This window comes from Adiantum capillus-veneris, chromosome 20, assembly GCF_014529385.1.
Source record: "Adiantum capillus-veneris isolate H3 chromosome 20, ASM1452938v2, whole genome shotgun sequence".
NCBI lineage: Eukaryota > Viridiplantae > Streptophyta > Polypodiopsida > Polypodiales > Pteridaceae > Adiantum > Adiantum capillus-veneris.
In genome coordinates this window covers 16,854,978-16,876,513 of record NC_140950.1, presented here as the reverse complement: position 1 = coordinate 16,876,513, position 21,536 = coordinate 16,854,978, and the positions used below count along the sequence as shown (strand labels likewise).

The following is a 21,536-nucleotide window of genomic DNA, read 5'->3' as shown; positions in this document are numbered from 1 at the left end:
AGGTAATTACAAATTTAAAAATTGTCACATTTTTATTTACAGAGGGGAATAATTGTATGTTTATGTCAAGTACAAAGCCTCTTCCTAAAGCACTTGGCTGGAAAGCAATTGTTGCCAATCAAATTAACTTCTTACAACAGTCACACTTTTCAATCCTCCATAATCTCTATGTTTTTCTTGTCAAGAAAGATTCTAGATGTGGCTATCTTGTAATTCGTTTAGCAATGTCTCGTAGCCACTATCTTCTTATAAGGACTTTGAGAGTGGTAATGAAGCATCGCCACTGGGGGGACTCTGCAAGACTGCAATGCACATCAACCTGTACAAAATGCTCAAAAATGATGAACTTTTATTATAGTGCATAACTTGTCTAAGCATGTTTCATAGAGGAAAACAAAGTTATTGCAAGTCATACGTAGGAAAGATCAACATTTTGTCCTGGCTTGCAAGTCGAGTCAACAAGCTGGTAGTTGGCTTACATTGTCAAAGTTGTGAGACCTTGAGTATCTTGAGGCCCCCACAAGAGGTGAGGGACATGATACATCATGCTCAAAATATAAGAACTGCTTAAAAGGTCTTCTCATTACAATTTAAAGTTACCAAATTAGGTCTCCCCAATCTCAGAAAAGGAATAATGTTTGTGCAATACTCCAGATTCTAACTCAACTCAAATTGAGATGGTTGCCATATCCTAGGGTTGTTAGTAGGCCCCGCTATTTGGGAGAAATGGAAAGCCATTTAAATATGGAAGGCTGGGACTTTTGAGCGTCACCATCCAGAGCAGCATAAGTGGCATCAACTACCATCTGCTTTCCCTAAATGCGCTCACCACCGTACTTCTCTCTCGTTTTTCCATCTCTTGAGGCTTGTGTGTGCGTGCGTGGCGTTTCCCAGCACCTAATGGTAGTCTGCCTAGCGAATCTTGTAAAAAAGCCGCTCGATCATTGAAGCGCTCGTGAAAGAGCATCTTGCTAGAAATGATACATTTTATTTCTTTCTTTTCATCACAGGCGGAATCGCCATCGAATGCCTTATGCAAAAGGTGGGATTACACTATGTGCATCCATGCAGTAGTTTAGACGCTATGTACTAGTATAGCCTTAATCTAAGGTAGAACATGAAGGAGAACAGGTATGCACATGGCATAGCTAGGAGGGGGGAGGGGACATCTGGTGGTCGTCAACCAATCGAGAGGCAACGAAGGGGGTCAAGGGTAGATGGCAAGACGACGGGGAGGAGCACTTGCAAGGTGGCAAGTTGGGGGGGGCGGGGGGGGGGGGGGGGGGCCTCAAGTGGCCGAACAAGCACCAAAGAGTTTAAGGAATCGTTGAGTTAGGAACACTTTTTAATTTTTTTAAGCCATTAGGAACACCTTTTAATTATTATAAATAATTATTACTATTACTATAAATAAGGAGATCAAATAAGCAAGAACAATTCAAGATCTTTTTCTTATTACATCGTGTATCAAGATCCAAGACTCGAACTTTGGACACCCATTGTCGGAAGACCTTGACTAGTCTCTCTCTCTCTTTCCCTCTGTCTCTCTCTCTTTCTCAGTAGTGTGGGGCTGAGCTGGAGACCCCGTGGAAAGTTCAAACTTAAGTCAACGCCCACCCCTTCACTGCTATTTAGCAGCTCCAAACAAGATGTGCGCATATGTGCTTGACGCCACCATAGAAAGACACACACACACACACACAGAGGGAGAGAGATTTGAGCAATGGACGAAGGCCCTTACCGAGGGTACCATGCCGACGACTTCAACACAGTAAAGCTGGACGCTCCCATCCGTGGAGCTGCACCTGTGACTAGCACCTTCGACAGGCCCCCGGTGCGAGTTGGGGCCCCGGCCGCATCTTATATGACCAGCAATTTCGACGAAGCGCCCGTTCGGATGGGCCCAATGCATGTCGATTCCCAGCCAGCAACAGGGGAATTCAACGCACCCCCGGTGCGCACTTCACCGATGTCGACAACGCCGATGGCGCCAGCAGGATCGCCGATGCAGCCGTCCTCTGCGGTACCTCTAAAGGGCGGGTCGAACGGTTTTAGTTCCTGGGCCGGTCTGTCGAAAGAATGGCTACTGGGTGATGTGATCCTGCGTGTGCTCACCTTGGTTTGTGCGGTGGTTGCTGTTGGTCTGCTCGCTGGTTTCATCTCCAAAATTGATGAGGTCAATGCCGTTTCATTATCATTTTTCTCCACCGCTTCTCCCACGTAAGTCTTTCCCTAATTTCATCTACTTAAAGATGTGCTAATTACAAACAAACCTTTTTCCCCACTCAATCAAAAAAATACCTGCTTCTCAAAGAGAGAGCGTTATTGAGACACCAATTTCTAGTTCAGCTTTTTTTGAATGAGTGTGGAAATTTTTTAGCTTGTGCAATTATAATCACATAAAGTGCTACCATCTGCAGTGAAAATTATGGAATTATGACACAGACAACTTTGGAATCAGGATAGATTCTTTGTTTTTCTTTTTAATTTTAAATCGGTACTAAAATGCACTGTAAGGACGGCAAGCACACGATAGCAGTGTGGAAACTGTAATCTGAAGAAACAATTCCCAAGAGCCCTTAAAGGTCTACCCGACGAGTTTTGAACTCTAACACGAGAGAGAGAGAGAGAGAGAGAGAGAGAGAGAGAGAGAGAGAGAGAGAGAGAGAAGGATCGAACTCTCGACGTCCTCTTACTTCGAGCGAGCTAAAAAACGTCGCTCAATGCCTTTGGCATTAATTGGGAAGGAGCAATGTGCCCTAAAACAAAGGAAATTTTAGAGAAGGGAAAATTACCAAAATACCCCTCTAATTTGAGGAAATTCCCAAAATACCCCTCAAATTTCAAAAATTCCCAAAATACCCCCGATATTTTGTCAAAAATTCCCAAAATGCCCTTCAAATTTTAAAAAATTCCCAAAATACCCCTGGTTGTGAGAGTAAATTTCTCAAAAAAATAAATTTTTTTGTAGATCTTCGCAAGAAGAGTGATTGTCTATCGTACAAGATGCTAAAACTACAATTTGAGTTGGTTACCTAGGCTTTGGAGATGAGTTGCTTCATTATTTTTAGACATAATTGCCTTTTTTGCGATGGTAATTGATGACAAATTACATGCTGAGCACTCAAAAACGGATCTCAATTGTCAAAAACGAATGAAGAATAGGAAATCTTGAACAATCCAACCAAAATAGATACAAAGGTATTTTGGGAATTTTCTCAAATTAGAGGGGTATTTTGGTAATTTTCCCTTTAGAGAACAATGCCGGCTTGTGCGGCTTGTCAGGACTCAGGAGCTCGAAACAAGATGAGACGAGAGAGAGAGAGAGAGAGATAGTCGAGCAAAATGTATGAAGCTGCCCGAGGGTACCATGGCCAGGACTTCAACTCTGTAAAGCTGGATGCTCCACCGGCTCCATTGTCGGCCACCTTCCACAGCCCGCCAATGCGAGTTGCATTGCCAACATCCTACATGGCAAGCGACTTCGATAGCCCGCCAATGCGAATTGCATCACCAGCATCCTACATGGCAAGCGATTTCGACGAGCCGCCGCTGTGGTTTGTTGAATCTGATCGGCCCGTATCAGGGGAATTCTACACCACGTTCTGGAAGAGGCGAATATTCTGCAATGTCTCCGAAGGCGGTGCCACCAGCAGCATCGACAAATACGCCACCATACATTGGGCAGGGCACTGGAGGATGAGCCCAATGAGGGTGAGCGAGGATGCGCATGCCGATGGGGGTGGGTCGATTGGGTGTTGGGCCGACGGACTGTCCCAAGGATGGCTGCTGGCTGAGGTTGTCCTGCGCATGCTCACGTTGATGTGTGTCGTGGTCACAGTTGATGTGCTCCCTGGTTTCATCTCCGAAGTGGATGACCTTAATGACATTCTCACTTACTATTATGCTCTCTCTGTTTCCACTGCTTCCCCCAAGTAAGTGAAGGCTTTAATCTAATCTCTCAATTTCCAATTGGCAGTTTTAATGTGGGGAGAGAGAAAGAGCAGAAGAGACATTTTAAGTCGTAAGAAGAATCCCATGAGACCTGAAAGATCTCTTTACGAGTTTTGAACTCAAGAGCTGATCATACTCCACATGGAAATGGATAACCATTCAATCACACACATAAAAGAGAGAGAGAGAGAGAGAGAGAGAGAGAGAGAGACCTCATTAATTACACAGACCATAGTTTTTTCCCATGTCAACCTTACGTCACATGCGCGCCATGACATACCATATGAAAACATTTATATCTATACTATATGTGAAGCAACTTAAATTTTTCAAGGGAGGAAAGACGGTCCATGTGTCACTCACTACTTCACTATTGGGAATGAAAAGACTATTGGGAATTGAAAATCAAACACTTTCCGCTTTACATAAAGTAACTAACTGAACCTTTTGTTTAAGTATAGATAACAAAAAGACTTTGAAAAATGTAAAGTCAAAAGACTTTACTTTACATAAAGTAAATGGTTCTTTACATAAAGTAAATGGTTCGGTTTAAGTACATATAACAAAAAAAATGACAATTGTTGTGAATATTTTATTGTTTAATGAAAATCTATTTTTTAAAGATAAATTTATCTTTGTTTTTTCAAGGGTTTTTTTTAATATCAATATTGATATCTTTTAAAAATTTATGCAAGTGTATTTTCAAATAAATTTTTTTTCGCCAAACTCACAATAGGAAGTGAATGTATTTAAATCTCAAAGAAATTACAAAACGGCCTCAAGCTTAAGCAAAGCCTTGAGGTGCTAAAGATTATACATTTGTCCTCTCCCCTCGAGGCTACCAAGAACACAATAGGTGTACTATAATAACAAACTTTTACTTACCGCAGCTTGTCACAACAACATCAGTGTATTTTGAAAACAAACAAGTGTATTTTTAAAATTTTAAAAATAACTATAAAGGGACACTTCTATACTTTTTTTTAAAGTGCTTGAAAAATTGTTGAGCATTGGGCACCTATGTTCGTGTCCCTTCTCTCCCAATTTACCAGTTACTATAGTGAGTGCATGTATATATGTGCATGCACATGACAGAGACATTAATAAAAACTCGAACATTGAGTATATTTTTATAAAGAGATGAGGGCTTGCCTGCTTACGGCAAAGCTCGGCCATCCATTGGGTAGCTCTCGATGCAACTCAAGTATGGCATCACACACACACACACACACACACACACACACACACACACAGAGGAATTTCATGGACAGTCCACTATTAGATTTAGCAGGAGTACATCTTCTTGTGTGACTCAGCTTTTGGAATGGTAGATATGTCAATTTCAACACGTGCATACGTGCGTGTGGATGTGTGTGTGTGTGTGTGTGTGTGTGTGAGTGAGAGAGAGAGAGAGAGAGAGAGAGAGAGAGAGAGAGAGAGAGAGAGATTAAAAGGGCATTGATCAATGAGAAAAAGAGAGTAGAGAGAGGTTCTGTGTGTGTGTGTGTGTGTGTGTGTGTGTGAGAGAGAGAGAGAGAGAGAGAGAGAGAGATTAAAAGGGCATTGATCAATGAGAAAAAGAGAGTAGAGAGAGGTTCTGTGTGTGTGTGTGTGTGTGTGTGTGTGTGTGTGTGAGAGAGAGAGAGAGAGAGAGAGAGGAAAGGCTCTAATCGATGAAAGGAAGATACGGGTAGAGAGAAAGAGAGACAAAGAGATCAGAGAGAGGTTGACTCTCATAATTGCCCACGTTAAAATATCCTCAATTTTTGGTAAAAGATGATAAAGGGGATTTTCCTTGGGATGAAACAATGGGTCGACTACACACACACACATATATAGATACATAGAGGGAGAGACAAAAGAAAAAGAAGATACGCTCTACTTTCAATAAACCTCTCTCTCTCTCTCTCTCTCTCTCTCTCTCTCTCTCTCTCTCAATGAGAAGAGACTAATTTGTACTATTTAAAAACAACTCTAAGTGTCATAATAACTAATATCTAATTCTCCTAAATGATTTTTTCATGTTAAACTAATCATTTAATATGGGAAAGTACCAGGGAAGAAAAAGCTAGAATATTGGTTAGGCTGGTAGACCGATCACAATAGGAATCCAAAGGGGGGGCCATCTGCAAAAGAGCAATGTGCAACAATGGGCTTCAAGGACCCTAAGGTTCAGCCCATTAAGACTTCCAAAATGCTAAGGTTATGTCCAATGGTCAAGCTTACGGTAAATTGGATGCTTGTGGGAAGACTCAAAATTCTTTCCACGTCCCTATTCTTGAGGGGGCGAGCCCTTTTAGTAGGGGATGAGAGAGAAACACACACACACTCTTGCAAGCTCCTTTTACACAAAGGACATAGTGGACACATGTCAGCTCTCTAGCCCAGTTGCCCCCAAGGTGCATTCAAATCCTATTGGATGGCCATAGAGGTGGACCAATGAGAATTAGGCTAGAGTAAATTTACTTTAATTTATTTAAAAACATTTGATAAAAGAACCAATAGAAATTAAGCTCTGTAGAAGACTATTGGACAGTCTCCCAAGGGGTCCAATGAGCATTCAACAACCCAATGGCTTGCTTGATTCCTATTGTCCAGAAGACTAAGGGGTCCAATGAGAGATTAATTGAATTATTTAAATACCTAAGGCTCTCACAAAAGGGGAAAGGGGGACACATGTCACAAGGCTATCACTTATGCTTCTTAATTGTCATTGGCTAAGCACAACTAGCCACATGGACAAATTGAAAAAACCAAAAACCAAATGAAAATTATCTCTTAAACGATTAAATTTTTTTCCCATGGTAAGCTAAATATGATAGTAGCCTCAGAAAGATAGGCACTTCCATCAAGAGCATACTTTGCAAACTCTCTCTCTCTCTCTCTCTCTCTCTCTCTCTCTCTCTCTCTCTCACACACACACACACACACACACACACACATAAACTCATGCATCAGCTTTCTTGGCTAATTGAACACCAAAATCTTAGAAATTATGATTGGAATATTATGTGATATGCAAGTCTACAAATCCTCATAAATTATGCACTATGAGCAAAAAATATATCACCTCTAAGTCATTTGCGAACCAATGAACATCAAAGAATAACCAGCTCAATGGAACAATATAGCAACTTAAAGCAACCAACCATTACTTTATGTTTCAAAAAAAGGTTATAAGGATAACACATTAATTTGGGTGGATTTTCATTGGATTGTCTTCTTAGAGGGTTCAGATACCATCTCCTCCATTTTTCTATATGAGATGTCACTATTGATAGTTAGTTATTATAGTTGCCTTATCGTAGCTTGGAGGATGATCTTAGTTAATAATGAAGCATCCAAGAATATATTTGGCACTACCTCATCGATGCATAGAGAGGCACTACCTCATCGATGCATAGAGAATGTTTGCACATGTTTCCACCTTGGGGAAAGACGAGGGAGGAAAGTGTCACAGACTTATCTTGGCTTCTTATTAGCCACAACAACGCGCGGGTCACATACTAGTAAAGTATAGTGTTTGTAGTTCAAACACTTGATATATAGCCATTGCTTAAATATCTTGCACATATTACTCTAGCTATTATCAAGGTTAATCATAGATAATGTTTTGGTTCGTCTTGTAAACGACTAAGTATGGTAAGTATGTGTGATCTCATCATACGCTTGTCATATTTGCTTGTCATGTGTGTGTGTGTGTGTGTTAATGAGCATTTATCAGTGCCTACTACTACACACACTATTGGGCAATGACGGTTCTAGTGGGGATGTTGTAGTATTTAGTCAATGCTATGCATGATGGAGCTAATGGGTATATTGTCTTATGGGTGGCTACCATGACTCTCTAACTTGCACTTTCCATTAAAGGTGGTTTTGGGTGTATTTGAGGATTCATCCAGGTACAAGTATGTGTGTTCAAACCTCAGAGTAGACAAACAACATTATTCTACTTACATGCTCAAACCTTAGAGTAGACTCATTGCCCACTGATTTATCAGGTGCTGGAATTGGAACTTCGAAGCACATAGAACTTTTGCACAAAAATTCCCGGCCTTCTCCTTGAAATTATTTGTAGGGTACTTGAACCCGACAAACAAGGGGTTCACCTATAAAATATGTGATTACCACGTGAGAGCAACACAAGGGTATTATAATCTCTTTAGACTTACAAAAAGAAACCTTTACAAAGTTACTAATTTTACAAAGCTAGAAAAAAAAATATAGTTTTTAAAAGAGAAGGGATTTTTTAAAGACATCCTAAACGCACATGATATAGCTTCCCGAGCATGAACCATTTTGTGGAGGTCTTGAGGCAACGAACTTGTTCCTAGTGTTGTAGCTCTAAAACTTTCTCAATTTGGACTCGTACACAAAGAATATTGATAGGACATAGTTTGTATTTTGCACTTAAGCCTAAATCCATATAATCAAAGGTACTGATTACCCACCTATAAGCTATATAAGAAACCTTGCAAAGCCAACCAAATGTGAATTATGACTTGTAATAGGAATTGATAGGTACATTGTGGTATGCGTTATAATTTAAATGGGGTTCCTATTTGGTTGTGTCTTTAAGTGCATTATGATTTAAATGGTTTTCATTTGGTTACGTCTTTACTTAAGTTCAAGAAACCCGAACTCAATCTTTAATTTCTCTCGTTAGGTATCAAGTAGCAATTGCAGCACTCGGGATTTTGTACTCAGGATTTGGGTCAGTTGTTGCAAGCATAGGATTCTTTAGTGGGAAGTTGATCCTTGGTGATGCTAGTCACCTTATCTTTTACATTGGTGATCAGGTTTGAGATTCTTGACCATTATTCTCCTTTTCTCCTACTCTTTATGATTCAAAAATGCAATGCATTGAGCTATTTTGTTTGATTTAAGACGAGTTGCCCATTATCTTTTTTTGACATTTAGGTACATGTATGAATAATATTATGAGCTTCCTCACATCGAAATTGCATACTCTGTGATTGCATTTATCCATTGTATACCAAAAGAGAATTTCTTTTGATATTTTTCCAAATGGTGTTTCCATTGAGAAGAATTGAGGAGTTCACTTTCCGTAAGTAGTGCCAACGTTTGAATTAGATGGAATCTAAAGAGATCCCTTATGCAAAGGAAAAGGGAGTTTGAGTTGGAATGAAAGTTCTCTTTAACTTAAAAGGTGCAAACGTTAATTTCATTTAACTACTTAAGAGAAGGAATCTTGGTGGATGCTTTTAGGAAACGAAAAAGAAAGGGAAGCGCTTGCAAGAGAAAGGGGGTTTTGTGCATTTGCTTCAAATGAAAATGAAAAAAAAGTATTAGACAAAGGGTGGGCAACGGGTGGTGTTAGGTGAGCGAGCCAACCGGTAGAGGTTCCACGTGGTTGTTAGGCTGTGCAAATTTGCAAGTTGGCGCATCTCTCTCTCTCTCTCTCTCGTCCAGAGACGCAAAGGAATGCGTGCATCAATGTGTTGTGTCTATCATGCCTCGTATGAGCAAGTTCTGCGCATAGGGCGAGCGGAGAGGAGGCAAGTGAGGGGCAGCTTCCTTCAATGTGGTGTGCCAAATCGAGGAGGGGGGAGGCGGTTGTTTAACCTACATCAATGGTCATACTAGGGTCATGATTTTACTCTGATTCACCTCGTCAGTCTCATGTTGTCTTTCTTTTCTCACCTCTAGCTAGCAACCTTGACCTTGACAGAGAAGCAAGGTTGAAGTTTTCTCTTACTTTGAACTGTCACGGCATTTGCGAAATGAGAATGACAATGTGTGTGTGTGTGTGTGTGTGTGTGTGTGTGTGTGTGTGTGTGTGTGTGTGTGTGAGAGAGAGAGAGAGAGAGAGAGAGAGAGAGAGAGATCCATTGCGATCCAACAGTGGAGGTCCAAGCAAGGGTGATGGTGGCACGGGAGCGATGGTGTGCACGCAAGGCTTCGGAGGTGGGGCTTGTAAGACCGCGGGGGATTGGACCATGCAACTCTCCACCCAACCGTGCCATATATAGACTCCTAGCCCCTAAATATAGCGCCCCTTGATCGCATGTCCATCCTGGCCCTTGGCCCTGCCCTTGGCCTGACATTACTCCCCCCTTGGAGAAGCGTTTTCGTCCTCGAAAACACAAGTGGTAGTATCTTCGTAAGAACACTGATGTTTTCCTTATTGGCATCCTCTACACGGGCCAATTGTCCATATGACCGATACCTGGTGCAGTGAGGAGGTTCAATGAAACCAAGAGCAACATCTTGATTTTCAACATTGTTGTCCTTTTGCAACCACCCGTATCTAAATGGTAACTCATGATAACTCATGTGAGTATCTTGAAAAGCTCATAGCTACTGAAAGATAGAATAGGGAGTGTCCTCATGTCAGACTTTTGAACCTTTTGGAACACACAGAACCACATGTTCACCCCTAACAAAGGCTACATGCCAACATACTCTGTCAGCACACCTACTAAGTCCTTGACTTATGAAACTGTCGGTATCCAACCCCACCACAACAGGTGTTCAAAGTTGAAAACCTAAACGAAGCAAATTCTAGAATAAGGAGAGAATCACCTATTCAGAATGCATTGTGCTAACGTATGCTCTTAGCAGATCCTTTAGCACGGTTTACTAACGTATGCGCTTAGCATATCCTTTAGTACTAAATAGAATACTTGTAAGCTACCCATCCAACGTGGGATGAATAACAGCAATAAGAGTGAGGTACTTTCCCCAACCACTTAGAGACAGTCTTCCACGACTGACAACAAACTATGACTCAACCATTGAGTATCCAGCCATATACTCGATATGGAATGGAGACAACCAACTAGGTTGAAGGTAGATTGGAGGTTCCAGCAACCAATCACTAACATCCATACTCAGCCATCACCTTGTATGGCAGGGTGTAAACTCATACGAAATCTGCAAGAGAGATTGTACTAGCAATGAAAAAGGGTGCAGAAAGAATAAAGTCCATGGATTTGCATGCTGCTCCAAATAAATTTGTGTTAAACACTAGGGCCCATAACACCTAGTGTGCATGCATTTAACACAAACATATCCAAACCGCAATTCCATGACGAGACTTTCCACGATACTTATGTAAAAATCTTGCAACAAAGTTGGACCATAATAGAATGTGACAACCCGGTCACACTTAGGAACCAACCATGAGACCTTCTCATGAACGTAGCATACTTTGCAGCAAAAGTTGGACCATAATAGAATGTGACAACCCGGTCACACCTAGGAACCAACCATGAGACATTCTCATGAATGTAGCATACTTTGCTATATGTAGAAACGACCTTCCGTTAAGGTGGTTTCACAGCACTTGTAATCACAACAAGTCTGTACTTAGTACCCGACAATTTTTGGCCACTGAAATTGTTCCTGATATTGTGTGCGTCAATTGGTCTAATGAACGGATGCGACCAGCACCTAGGGACTTCGTCGCGACACATCATTTCGAATTGGGCGCCAGTGTCAGTCCCAGAGACTCATATTCTCCACATGTGGAATATGTCTCAAGTAAGGATGCCAGGAAAAGTGACATCCATCAAGTACGAGCTGTACTTGTGTGTGGAGGTAACTACGAACACTCTGCGACGCGAGTGAGAGGGACCCTCATTATCATGCTCCACACTGGCTAAACCAAACTCCTTGAGTTCCTAGACCATGTTGTATCCCATGTGACAACATGTGCCAAATCGAACCCTACAAGTAGGTTTGTAACAGCAGAAGGCAAAAAGGTAGATTGGACACTTGGCCCAAAATACTTTGTGCCGACATGCCCTTGGCATGGCTCTGTAACATTCAAGCGTACTTATACGTCTTGAAAAACCAAGTAAAGCATACTGAAAAAGGAATAACACCAAATCAATAGATGCGTACCTGGAGACTTGAACGGAATGTTCACTTACCCGTATTCAAACGGAGAGGAGCACATCTCCTACCTGAAAAAAACAAACAGTATTGCACTGGAAACCATGGGTGTTGCCCTCGCAATCCAACCCCTTTGGTTAACATCTACGTAGTCAAACCCCTTGGTAATACCCTCTGTAGAAACTACACAACTAGCAGGTAACGGTTATCAACATAGTCAACCATATAGAATCTACGTTGTCAAACCACTTGGTAAGACCCTGTGTAGAAATTGCTCAACTAGCAGGTAACGGTTATCAACATAGTCAACCGTATACATATTGATTGGAATCAACCAAAAGTTGAATTTGTCCACTACCGCGTGGTAGATTGCGAAATTCGTTCCTTGAAAGGCTAACTAGGAGAGATCAAACTGTGATCCTCAATGCCTATGGGGTGATGTAGCAGTCACCCGCCGGGTCGTACCCAAAAACAATGTCCATAGACACTCCGTAGTGCTATAGAGAGAACATGGAATCCACACAAGTGGACTGCCTAGCTCTGGTGGACAGCCATGCTGTCACAACTGATTGTTGCATCTATACTTCCTTGTATAGATCAGCTGCTATGAGTTGAAGATTTATCAAAAACTCAACTTGAGTGTCGCACTGAAATCATGTAGTGCAAAAATGACACTGTAAACATCCTGAATGACAAGACCTTTGCTTGTCCATTAATGTCGATGTATACTTCCCTAGGTAGATCTGTTCACTCTTGAAAACAAGCACCCAAAGAATGTGAGCATTGGGATCTTACCCTAGGTCTGACAATGGCTCTTAGCTTGTGTGGCTCATAGCCCTTATGTCAGTTAGTGTTCAATCGACAAACCGATGAAAACTAAGTTGGATGGCGTCTTACTCGATTTATAGCTGAGAGTTGAAGCACCTTGGCTTAGGCTGACTCACGAGCAAAACACATATCAAAAGCTTCTCGGAAGATTTTCATGTTTCTCTTAAAGAGAGAGAGAACTAGAGACATGCTGGGCTGAGGAACTTTCCTTAAGAAACACAACCACATCTTGATCTCGGGATTGGTAGTGGTACATCATAACGGAATATCACCACACCTAAAATGGGAGCAAACTGCTGGTCATACCAGTTCCCCAAACTTGTGTGCCAATGCCTGTGATTCTAGGTCAATGGGCAGTAACGCAACAAAAGGGAGAAGCCTCGCTTCATGTAAAAGTGCCAAAGCACTTTGCTTTTCACAATGACACTAATTGCGAAGGAAAGTGTAAACATGGAAAAAACAAGAAAAACTTAAACTTGGCTAACCTGGTTGTTGTTGCTATAACCAGTGGTCCCGAGATTTTGTGGAAGAAAACTCGCTCAAATGTAGGTCAGAACCCTCTATGTTGGGCAAGAGAGAGTTGGCATATATATCATATACATGCTCTGAAATATCCGGCCGTCATATGTACAAATTTGCCTAGGGCGTGTGCTCATAGCATACCCCACCTGCAAGATTCTTAAATTGAAGCCTTGCTTCACATAAATATGTGTGTGTTGACAGCCAATCGGATGTGGCTGCAAATATCATGACATCCTATGTTGGCTTGTAGAAACAGTTCCAAGGAGTCGGCCATGCCGAGCAACTTGCTGCCTTCAACAAGTCCAGTAATAGGCCTTGCCTTTGAAAGAAAATGTAACCTTTGACGAGCGTGATCTATCAAGGTACGCAGGAGAAACCATGCCTCAGATAATTATGTCTAGCCTCATTGCCAATAAATGCTATTGACAACAGATGTCATAGCGAATAGATTCAACTGTGTCGAGCATGCACAGATAATGGACCTTGTCAAATTGTACCGTCTATCGAAGAGATTTGCATGACAAACTATAGGCCTTGCCTACACTTACCGTACTGTAACTAGAAATGGTCATACCATACAGTTGCAAAAATTTTCCCAATGAATATGCTCCGAGCATACTCCAAATGTTAGCAAGACAAAAATGAAAGCCTGGCTTCGGACATTGTCCTTGTAAGTAGATACATGCCATGCATGATAAAAAGTCGCAAGGGTTAACTCTGGAGTGGTGTAAGCAACACCACAGTGGTGTATGTACGTAATGAGCCTTGCTCAATGATCAGAACAACATGTTGAAGACCAAGTGAGCCGTGCTCCAGCATACATGTAACAGCTGCACACTGAGAATGAATCAAACAAGAAAAGTGCAACAAATCGTCATACCTTGTCTTAGAAGTGTAGCGACGAATATTATTCATGTCGTCATCGTCACAGCTTCGTGAACGCAGGAGCTGCATCATCATTGATGCTTCGGCAACTCGAAAAACCCAGAGAAACTCCTAGAAAACACGACCTTGCCGTGCATGATATTGACTTGCCTGTCCTTGAATGCCACAATGATGGCGATCGTGCTTACCCTTTTAAGTCGGATTGGCCACATGGCCAGTGCTTTACTCAAGCTGCTGCCAGTCTGCCTTCTGAAAATCTGCAACCCGAATGACCTTCCTTGTCATGGCATGATTCGGCGACGGTATTGCTTTTGAGTTGGGCGACCGTGTTGCCCTTGCATGACTGCCACTTGGCTTCCAGTCCCTCAACTTCGGTTTTCCTCCCGCAATCAAGCATGTCATCTCGGCATGTGAGGTCGTCCCGCAAGGCAAACAATCCGCTCGAAGAGGCTACGACGCCTCCCGGCCCCGTTCCCAGCTCCTGCGAGTCTTTGGATGCTTGCCTCTAGTCCTCCGGTTTTGCAATAGTCATGAGGGCCCTTTTTCTTCGGGCGACAGTGGATTCCTGCCTACGGTGGGACAAACCCCTTAGGGTGGCCTTAGGGCGACCGCTTGGGCGGCCAGTTGTGAACAGCAACATAAAAACAAAAAAAAATTCCCTGTGCAGCGATGGCGGGCTGCAGCAGTTCCGCGCGAGGGACCCAAAGTGCCGTCTGTTGTGAACCGGGGCTTGGCCCTGTGTCGACAAACGCTGCCTATAGCCTCGCGACCCCAACGAGCCCGGCCCCATCCCTTTCTGTGCACCTTGACCTTGCCCGCCTCCTCGGCACTAGCGGCCTTGCACACGGCCTTCCCCGACTCCGGCCTGACGATCTCCACTGTTTACCCAAGGGCCATGCCCACGCCATGTCGGCTGCTCTACAAGTCTTGCATGAACATGCACAAGGATGAGGACCACGCCCTTCCTTCCCTACGTGCGAGGGTTTGCTCTCCCCGGTTCTCCATGAACGCCCCAGAGAGAGAGAGATTACTAAAGAGAGGGAGATCCACGCTTGAGAGAGACCGAGCTCCATGCCTTCTCCTCCGCCATGGCTCCACCTCCCCCCTTTCTCTCCACCTTGCTCTGATACCAATGTAAGACCGCGGGAGACTGGACCATGCAACTCTCCACCCAACCATGCCACATATAGACTCCTAGCCCCTAAATATAGCGCCCCTTGACCGCATGTTCATCCTGGCCCTTGGCCTGACAGGGCTGGCATCCCCTTGCACGTGGACCTCACAGGTCGAAGAAGAGAGAGAGAGAGAGAGAGAGAGAGAGAGAGAGAGAGAGAGAGAGATTTTATCTCTTTGCTATACAATGCACTAGGGGAAGGTCGTACGCAACTACTATTGTTTCGACATCGTGAGGGAGGGCACATACAGATAGGGCAACTCTGTCTGAGCGCGAATGCATGATGAGGATGGAGAGAGGGCAACAAGCGCATTGGGTGGCGGGAAAGGGGGAGGACACTTGCTTGATGTTTTTTTTTTTTAGAAAGGTTGGGACGCGAAGGGCATCTCCATAGATTCTAAAAAGTGTATGTAGACCGAGTGGGTGGGTGTGCCAAAGTGTCTCATTAGGGGAATCAAGAAAGATGCCTTGCTTTTGTAAAAAAAGTAAAAAGAGAAGGAAGTGAAAGATGGGGGGGGGGGGGGGGAGAGTTTTTTCTCTTCTAGAGGCGGCATAGCTGTCATTATGTTCTTGTGATGATTTTTCATCGATTTCATCTCTAAAGATAAAAGTTTACTTTCATTATGTTCTTATGATGATTTTTCATTCTTTTTGTCTCTAATGATAAAGGCTTGTATGTGCGGTGGAATTCAATTGCAGTAGAAGAGCCATACTATTGAGCATAAATAGGAACATAATTAGAAACAAATGATTAAAATATTAAAAAATTTGGAAATGTGAATTTAATTAACTATTGAGAATGTGAGAATAAGTTTTCTTTTCTACTAATAAATAGATTATTTTGAACAATAGCAATATATCCATTACTAAATAGATTGTTTCTTTCAATGGTTATTACTCCTTAAGTCGCATAGCATGGAGGTAGACCGTTGGTCACTTTAAAGTTTTTCCATGTGACAAAGTAAGGTTTTGTGAGCATACACTTTTATGTTATGGTAGAAAGCTAACCATATATTTTTGGTTTTCAGGTTTTTGTATGCCTTTTCCTAACAGCAGGAAGTGCGGGTGCATCTGATCTTACGGCACTCGGTTGCTCAGATACAAGGATTTGTGGAAATGGTTCTGGAGGGGTATCAATGCTCTTAATTGCAATTGCCTTTACTTTTGGCAACTTAATCCTCTCAAGTATTTCCTTGTATAAGAGAAAAACCTAGGTTTGTTTACTTAAAATTTAAAATGAGAAGTCCACTCTAGAGATATGAAAAGACTTATGGTACCTTATTCTTTATTCAATGCAATTGAGCGCTCAAGCTTGAATGTACCAGTACGAAGGTTTGGGGTCCTCCTCATATTGTACTCAACTCCAATTATTGTTTCTCATTTATCCTTTTCTTTCTTTATCTTAAAGTGCTTAATGTTGAAGTCAGAAATATCAAAAATATAGTAAAGTGCACAATTTTAGCAATTACCTCTTCAGAGGTGAAAATTTGTACATGTAATTAATAAGTTGAATGTGAGCAATCAACAAAGAAGGCTCCTGGGAGATCTTGTCATTATAGAAAGTGTGCACTCTTATGTCTACTAAATACTAGGTCCTCAAGGCAAGGCTATATGGACATTTGCAAAGTAGGTCCCCTCAATTTTCAAAATGAGGCTCATTAGATGAAATCTCGCTTTATGCTTTGTATGGTTTGAGGGGGCAAAAGGGAGGGGGGTACCCAATTTTCGAAAGTGAGCTTATTGTTAAGGAGAATCCAAGTGGATGCTAGTTGAGGTTTGGAGAGAGAGAGAGAGAGAGAGAGAGAGAGAGAGTGCCATGTGTCAACAGGAGCCCGCAGAGGGAAATATATTTTTTTGCCTACGTGATGGAATAGCCAAGGAGGGAAGGAGGGAGAGAGAGAGAGAGAGAGAGAGAGAGAGAGAGAGAGAGAGAGATTTTCCCGTGTTTTGGTCGCGATGGCCTCGCTGTGCGGTGTTTACTTAGGCGCTTAGTGCGTGGACAATGCGGCAGGGTAGGGCCCCAAACGGAATGGCAAAATGCGAGGAGAAGCAGAGCGAGTGAAGTAGTGTGTGTGCCCTCATGAAACTACAATGACTGCAGCGCGCTGGTGAAATGCTCCTGTGCAACGAGAATCGAGCAGGGTTGCGAGTAGAGATTCTGTTGGTAGTCGTAAATGCGGGCGCTCAGAGAGGAAGAGAGACAATCAATTGTTGTTGAGTGGGGATTGGGCGGGTGTCGGATGGTGATAGGGTGATGGCGGGCACATGCAGGTCCTCTTTGATGCAAAGCATCAGCATTATGAGGCAGGAGGGCAAAGGCCATGTAGGACTTCGGGACGTATTTTCCTGTGCAGTGGCACATGGAGATCGCAAATTTCTCTGGTTCTCTACCTCACTCTTCCTGTCATGCATCGTGTGAGCCACTGCATTCCATGCCTGCTTCATTTCGCATCTTCTCTGGCTCATTTAGAGTAGACAAGACAAGCATGGGGGAGGAGCTGCTGTGGGGGGTCAGAAAGGCGTATAATGGACAAGGGGGCCCGCTGTGTGCAAGCAAAGGGGAGGTGCCATGTGAGAGACCGAGGCTAAACAGAGAAGGAGATATTTTGTGGTTGCACCGTGTCGGCAGTGTGACAAAATTGGGCGTATGGGGCGATCACTGCATCGCGATGTGTGTGTGTGTGTGTGTGTGTGTGTGTGTGTGTGTGTGTGAGAGAGAGAGAGAGAGAGAGAGAGAGAGAGAGAGAGAGAGAGATTTTCATTTCATTGGTCAGAAGCGATGGTGTGCACCCATCCACGTAACTTGTCGAGTTATGTGGATGCTTTGTCTAAGCATGACACATGTAAGTGATGCATGTAACTCTCGAGTTACCAAAGTGTTACACCTCGTCCTCCACCTTGGATAACGGTGTAGCTTGTCGAGTTATATGGAGGATGACCAAGAAACTTGGCCAGTTACTTGGCATGTAGTGAGTTACAATGTCCACGTTGTGACTCATTGAGTCACATGATGGACCTCCACATAGCTCGTCCAGTTACGGTGGCATGTCCGGTCCGCGCATGCGTGAGGAAAAATTCACCATGAAACTTAGTGAGAGACAATGGACTCCATGTAACCCATCAAATTACACATGAAGGGAAGATTTTCCCTTGCCAAATAATCCTTTGAGCTATGGAGGTGGACACAAGTTGAAATATAGAGCTTCAGGGATGCTCATTACTCGGCAAGTTATTTGGGGCCCTGATGTCATGCTAGGCTCCCAATTGCGTAAAGTGGGTACGCCAGATCTTGCACTCGCCTTGATGTTAAATCAATCTCTTATCCAAGCCTCCGTATGTTTTCACCAACTCTTAAGTCATTGTGGCATGCATGGTCTTCATCATTGATGGATTTTTCTACTGTATTTCTTGAAGTTGGACTTGAGTCAACGTCGGCCTTGATTCTCTTGGCTACAGAATCAGAACCTCATACCTCATAAATTTTTTTCCTTCTTTTGCTAGATAGTAGCCCCATAGCTTTATCAACCTGCTCGATGCAAGTGTTTTTCTTATAGGCATTCTTTGAAGTATTGCCTCTAAGTCATCAAGCTATTGTGCATATGTTGATGAAAGCTCTATTTTTGTGCTTATGTTGATGAAGTTTTGCATTATGCAACGCTTCTTTTTTAAAAAGGAGAGAACTCCAGCTATGGCATTGTTTAACCTCCTCCAAGTTTTTAATTTCCGCTCCAATCCATCAGGCTTTCTCTTATACAAAATCAACACATTTTTCCCAAAGCGTGCCCATGCAACCTTATGGTCTCATCTCATAGGCATCGCACTGTGAAAACTTACTTGTGCTTTTACCACAAGATGTGTGTTGTTGTTGGGGGGGCGGTTAGATAAACTTTGTGGATTAATAATCTACAGTCCTCGGCTAGTTAAGGTTGCACATGATTAAGTTAGATATTTTCATTCTTTTGGGGCATTTTCTTGAAAACATTCAATCACTAATCCTCAAGGATATCAACATCATTTAGATCCTTCGAAAGCATCCCTTCTAGACTCATAACATACTTCTCATATCGGCCCTCTACTGTATAGGAAAATATGATCAAGTGAGGATATTTTCCATCTTTTTTTTTCAAAATGTAGAATGGATTAGACATACCTAGCTTGGGTAGCATACTATGATTTGCCACTCTTAGGATTTTGGTAGAGAACCTTGTGTGTACTAGTATGTGACCCGCGTGTTGCTGCGACCAAAGAAACATGGCCACTATTCTCATAGGGCTATCTTTTCCTCCTAGTGGAACACCATCAATACTCTCTTTCTACATGTATAGTCTGTTGTATTTGTAAAAGTGATGCATGACACAACCTCTTGACAAATTCTAACAAATACGAATATATGCAAGTAGCTGCAAATCATTTTTTAATACCAAGCTTGGGAGCTAGGCTCAAAGAAATTATTTTTTGTGAGTTGTTAGCCCTTGTTCAATAAACTTCTATTAGGTTGGAGAGAGAGAGAGAGAGAGAGAGAGAGAGAGAGTCCTCCTTTTTGTGTGTTTGGGTCTAGCAATGCTACGAAGCTTGATTATATAGCTTAGATAAGTTAGCATGGTGTGAAATGTTTGAAAGCTAAGAGAATTCAATGTGATCATAAAACTTTGTTTGAAAATGGATTGGATTCTATAGAATTGGTTTCAACAATGGAAACAAAATTGGTTTCAACAGTGGAGTGGGTTCAATAGAATTGGTTTCAACAACGGGAACACAATTGGATTTAATGTTTTGACTCCACTCTCTTTCTTGCTTCTATCCTTGCTTCTTTCTTGTGAGAGCAATGCATGGCAATAGTGCACATCATAACCTACTATATAGTAGGAAGGACGTTTTTCCCTTGGTCTACCTAGGGTTGATAGAAGTGCTACCAAATGCAAAAGTACAAAACTGAGTAAGTAAGCAAGTTTTTCAATATGAGTTCCCATAACTGGTACAACGTGTAATCATAAAACTTTTCATGTGTAAGAGTGGAGTTGTGAAAAAATTATTAGGGCTCATAGTTTCCAATGTAGCAAGAGAGCTTCGAGTTTCAAAGAGATGAGTTGACTTTCTTTTAATATCAAGAATGTGATTGGCCCTTCCATCTATGTTTCTCTACAGATGCCACACTTGCTTGCATCTCTATCTATGTTTTGTGCACAAGTATGGTAATAGTGTTCATCAGATCATAACGATGCATAAGTAGGTTAGTACGTGTACTCTATTTGTTCGTGTACACTTATCCACCATTGGCACCTTCAAATGTTATAGAAATGAAAGCAAAATAAGGTCACCTAATAGTTTATGTGGATGCTCTGGGCCTTCCTCAAAAATTTTAAGCTCCACTATATATAGTATAGAAGTTGTATGTGATTGCTCAAAGAAAATTTAGAATTAGTGTAATCCTACGTACACATTTTGAGATCTATCTCTAAATGCTAATTGAAGGTGAGAAGAAACCCGGATTTTACCAGAATTCCACATATAAATTTTGAGATTCACATCTAAATCTGCCCTCCCACCTCGGATTCCTCGTGCTGCTTTGGATTCGGTCACGCCGCCTTGGGTTGCCTTGGTTTTGCTTGTGTTCAACGTTAAACCTCGGATTTGTTTTCAAATACAAAGCTTCCAATGCTCATATAGTAGAAGTAAATTGCGTCTAAAAATTTTCATATGCATGTTTACCAAGTGTCTCAGCAGAAGCATTGTGTATATGAGTGGCTATCAGATTGCTTGAAAGAAAAACACAAGTTTTGTGTATTCTCACATATGAAAATTTGAAATCCACCTCTAAATTCTCGTTTTGAAGATGAGAAAACCTACAAATTTTAGGTAAAAATAATTGATGAAACATAGAAAAATTGCCTTTAATTTTTAAGTAAGTCGGTTTTTAAACTTTTTTGAAAAAAACATTGTATTGTGTGCAAATGCTCAAAGTAAACTTAGGTTTACCTATAAATTTTGAGATTTAGCGATAAATTCTCTTTTTTTTTTTGGCTATACTAACAATTGTGAGTGAGAGAATTTATATTAATGTGACGGGATTGTATTCTTTTGAAGCTAACATAGATTTAGCAACAAAATTCTAACTTGAAAGCGAGAAGAAAAACCAAGTTTAACACAAAGCCTAAAGAAATTTAGTGTAAATTTCCTTTGCCTCTTGCTTTTGCCACCTCAATTTTGCTCGTGCCACTTCAGATTCGTGCATGTTGCCTTGGGTTCGCTCCCCCTTTTTGCCATCTCAAATTTTCTCGTCACGCCGGATTCGTGCATGCCGCCTTGGGTTCCC

The 21,536-nt window shown here is 42.0% G+C and overlaps 2 protein-coding genes and 1 pseudogene across 2 annotated transcripts; all 3 read left to right on the top strand.

The window, feature by feature from the left end:
* The first annotated feature begins 1,675 nt into the window (after nucleotides 1-1,675).
* Nucleotides 1,676-16,563, top strand: LOC147432166 (uncharacterized). The gene is made up of 3 exons (XM_086491526.1): nucleotides 1,676-2,220; nucleotides 8,621-8,753; nucleotides 16,252-16,563. Exons 1-3 carry the CDS (start codon nucleotides 1,724-1,726, stop codon nucleotides 16,435-16,437), a joined length of 816 nt encoding a protein of 271 aa, XP_086347652.1. The 5' UTR covers nucleotides 1,676-1,723; the 3' UTR covers nucleotides 16,438-16,563.
* Nucleotides 3,277-3,939, top strand: LOC147432168 (uncharacterized; annotated as a pseudogene).
* On the top strand, nucleotides 14,719-15,000 carry LOC147432167 (uncharacterized). Its single transcript, XM_086493007.1, has one exon. The coding sequence runs from the start codon at nucleotides 14,719-14,721 to the stop codon at nucleotides 14,998-15,000; it is 282 nt and encodes a 93-aa protein (XP_086349133.1).
* Nucleotides 16,564-21,536: the final 4,973 nt, after the last annotated feature.